Genomic DNA, 3,763 nt, shown 5'->3' with positions numbered 1-3,763 from the left:
CCTCAAAGAGCAAGTTTGAAGTCTTCGATCAATTTCCTAATCCACACGAGTCCGAGTACGAATCAGAACCGAATTTGGACTTTATACGAGTGAACCCGAGAACGAGCCGGAGAACGAAATGGCGAACATTGATGAGATGGCCATGGAGGACTACAAAAAGCGCATTCGAGATGATGTGGGGCCGGTTTTAGTACATCCTACGATTCCTGCCAATGCCACATTCGAGTTAAAGGGACACATCCTTACTGCACTTAAGGATATTCCATTCTATGGAAAAGATCATGAGGATGCTTTCAAACATTTAGATGAAGTGAATGACATTGCTGATTACTTTAATGTTCCAAATGTTGAGAGAAATACTGTCTTGCTGAGGATGCTACCAGTTACTTTCAAAGGAGCTGCAAAAGACTGGTTGAGGGTACTTCCACCTGGCACAATAACTACTTGGGCTCAAATGCGTGAGCAGTTTTTAGATCAGTTTTGCCCACCATCCAAGATAGCTAAACTCAAGAAGGCGATAGCCAACTTTGAGCAACAACCAGGGGAGTCATTATACGAGGCATGTGAGCGTTACAATGGCTTGTTAAGGAATTGTCCTCATCACGACCTCAACATCCAACAAGAAGTATCTATATTTTACAATGGAGTAAATGTCATGACACGTCAACTTCTTGATTCGCAAGGACCGCTTACAAAGAAAAATCCAAATCAAATCAAGGTGTTGGTTGAAGAATTTTCAAAGCACTCTCGTGAGTATCATAACCCAAGGCGTGATGAAAAAAAAAAGGCAGTGGAGGTGCACAAACTGAAGAGATGGCTGCTGTGATGGCAATGCTTAACACTATGGATAGGAGATTGACCCAAATGGACCAATAAATTCATGCAATTCGAGTTGGTTGCGAGAGATGTATTGGCCCACATTTGACAAAAGATTGCAATATGGATGAATATGGAAACAAGAAAGCTCAAGTTTGCTATTCAAGTGGGGACAAATACGATGAAGATTGGAGAAAACCAAAGAAGGAGTGGCTGCCTTACGATGAATACAAGAAGCAAAAAAGAAGAGAAATTTAGGCAAACTGGTCGGGGCTTCTACCAAAGAGAGCAACCACCAGCTGAGAAGAAGGTTGATCTAGAGACCATGTTCATGAAGTTTATGGAAGCTTCAGAAAAAAGGCATGATGCTACTGATACTGCAATGGAGGATCAAAGAACTATGATGAAGAATCATCATGCTATGATGATTGACCAACAATCATTATTAAAAAGCCAGCAAGCTTCCATCAATAACCTTGAAGTTCAACTTGTTCAACTTACTACTTTGGTAAATAAAAGATTGTCTCCAAAAATTCCTGAAAAGAAGACCTAATCTCACGTCATGGCCATTGATACTGAAGAAGAGGCGATTTCTAAGTTCCTAGAAGCCTTAGAAGTGGACCCAAAGCCTTCTGATCCAAAGCCAAAGAAAACAAAACTCGAAAACGAAGAATCTGCTGGAATACCCAATTCACGTCGTGAGCCCGCTATGCTTACGTCGTGGGCCCGGTCTGAACAGAAAATTTTTGTATCTGTTCCAGCTTATAAACCGCCTTTGCCATTCCCGTCTCGAGCACATCTTAGTCCACCGGAAAGGGAACATCTGGAGTTTATTCAACAAATAAAGGGTATTTCTATTAATACTCCTTTTATTGATTCACTTGCAAAAGTTCCAGAATACGCGAAGTTCCTCCAAGATCTAATAGACACTCGCCAAGAATTGAAGAAAAATTCTAAGGTGATCCTTAGTGAGTAAAGCTCAAGGGTTGTATTGGGAGAGATACCTAAGAAGATGGGAGATCCTGGATGCCTCACTCTTCCATGTGAGTTTGGAAATAATTTGAAGACTTATGCTTTAGCCGATTCTGGGGCTAGCATAAATTTGATGCCTTTTTCGTTCTACCAAAAGTTAAATATTCAGAAAATGAAGGCAACAAAGATGACCATCCACATGGCAAACCGTTCAGTGACTCACCCAAGAGGGATAGTAGAAGACATCCTTGTAAAAATTGGGACATTCGTTTTCCCAATTGACTTTGTAGTGATTGACATGAAAGAGGATGTGAATGTCCCCATCATTCTTGGTCATCCTCTACTAAATACTGCTAGGGCTCTTGTCGATATTCGAGAATCCAAGCTCACGTTGAGGGTGGGTGATGAAGAAGAAACTTTTGGACTATAAGATGGTTTCCAAGGATATGATGTTCAAGGTGAAGTGTTCAATATTGAAGATGATAATGAGCTTGCAGAATTAGAGAAATTAATGGAAGAAGAAATCAAAACAATTCAGCAAGGCAAGCGCACTAAGCCAAGAGCTTTTGTTCCACTTGTGTTCGAGGTGGTTGCTTACAAAACACCAACATCTTGGGTGAGCAAGGAAAATGTTGAAATGTCGAGTGATGAAGAAGAAGTTACATCAAAGGTGACTAGTCCAATGGTGAAGGAAGAGAAGGATACTATGGAGCTTAAGTGTGAAGACAAATTAGAGACTAAAGGGATAAAACGTAAGCTCGATGGAGACGAAGTCAAGGCTAAAAAGGAGAATTCTAAAAAGGCGTATATTCGTCGAGTTCAAGCTTACAAGAGACGTTTCAAGGAGCAAAAGGTACAGCTGGTGATGGACTCATCTGAAGATTCAACGTAGGAGGCACGGAGTCCAGCTCACGACTCATTGAAAAAGAAGCGCTTCTCGGGAGGCAACCCGAGTTTGGTTTGCATTTTCTTTTCTTTTTAGTGTTTGCATTTTTTTTAGTTTTTAGGAAATTTTTTTCTTTGGTTTGTTTTGTGGTTTTTGAACAATTTGGTGGTTGTTTGGTTGTTTACATTGTGTTCCTACTTTTATTACCTTCTTATTTGTCTAAGTTCCAGGTTATATTATCGAGTCCGAGTAAGGGTAGATTTGGCACAAGAGTGTTCGTTGTAGTGAAGGCTTAGAGTACGTCGAGAGAAGCACGATTTGAGAACGTTTTTGCGGGTGTTTAATTGCATCATAAAGTGATGGGTCACGTCCTATAGCTTTATGCACGAATTGGTGTCACATTCAGTTTGCGTATCAGTTCAAATCGACAGCAGAATATCATTTTCTGGCACCACCACGACGTGGTAATCTCCTCTACGCCGTGTTGTCGCAGTATTAAATCCAAAAAAAGTGTTTTGTTACCTTTACCACGACGTGGTGATATCCGCCGCGACGTGGTGCCTTTCGAGTCAGTTTTCGAGCCCGATCTCATACTTCCAGTAATCTCCGTGTTACGAGTAGCGTTATATTCATTCTCATGGTATGGATGAGTTGTTCCCATGCCATAGAATTTTATTTTCACGCATTAATGAAGAATATCCCGGCTGCCACGACATGGTTCACACTTTCCCTTGACGTGGGGGAGTTTTTCAAAGCATAAGGAGGCTGCCATGTTCTTTTCCACTTCCGTGTCCACACATTCCGCAAGCTACAAGTCCTTTCCATTAGTCGAGTTTCATCTTCTATCCCAGGGGAGTTTGTTCCTTTTCTCCCTCTTTTTAATTTTATGTTTTACATACTATGCAATGAGGGCATTGCATAACATAAGTGTGGGGTAGGGGGTTGATTATATTAGTGAATTTAGAATATTAATTTTACGCATAATATTAAAAATTTTGCATAAATTTGCTAGGATTTAACTTAGAAAATTTTGGTAAATCAATTAGCTTGCTTATGCTAGTATTATGTTTGATGATTCTATGAAGACCC

General features: G+C 40.4%; 1 protein-coding gene and 1 non-coding gene across 2 annotated transcripts; one reads left to right on the top strand and one right to left on the bottom strand.

Moving 5' to 3' along the window:
- Window positions 1-502: 502 nt before the first annotated feature.
- Window positions 503-609, bottom strand: LOC145135273 (small nucleolar RNA R71). Its single transcript, XR_013719735.1, has one exon. It is a non-coding gene; the product is annotated as a small nucleolar RNA R71 (small nucleolar RNA).
- A 769-nt stretch (window positions 610-1,378) lies between these two features.
- Window positions 1,379-2,218, top strand: LOC145130935 (uncharacterized). The gene is made up of 2 exons (XM_079065686.1): window positions 1,379-1,774; window positions 1,958-2,218. Exons 1-2 carry the CDS (start codon window positions 1,379-1,381, stop codon window positions 2,216-2,218), a joined length of 657 nt encoding a protein of 218 aa, XP_078921812.1.
- The last annotated feature ends 1,545 nt before the right edge of the window (window positions 2,219-3,763 follow it).

Source organism: Lactuca virosa, chromosome 8 (genome assembly GCF_052849685.1).
Source record: "Lactuca virosa cultivar CGN04683 chromosome 8, Lactuca_virosa_CGN04683_v6, whole genome shotgun sequence".
NCBI classification, from domain to species: Eukaryota; Viridiplantae; Streptophyta; class Magnoliopsida; order Asterales; family Asteraceae; genus Lactuca; species Lactuca virosa.
The sequence above is the reverse complement of the archived record's forward strand: the minus strand, read 5'-3'. Positions and strand labels throughout refer to the sequence as shown.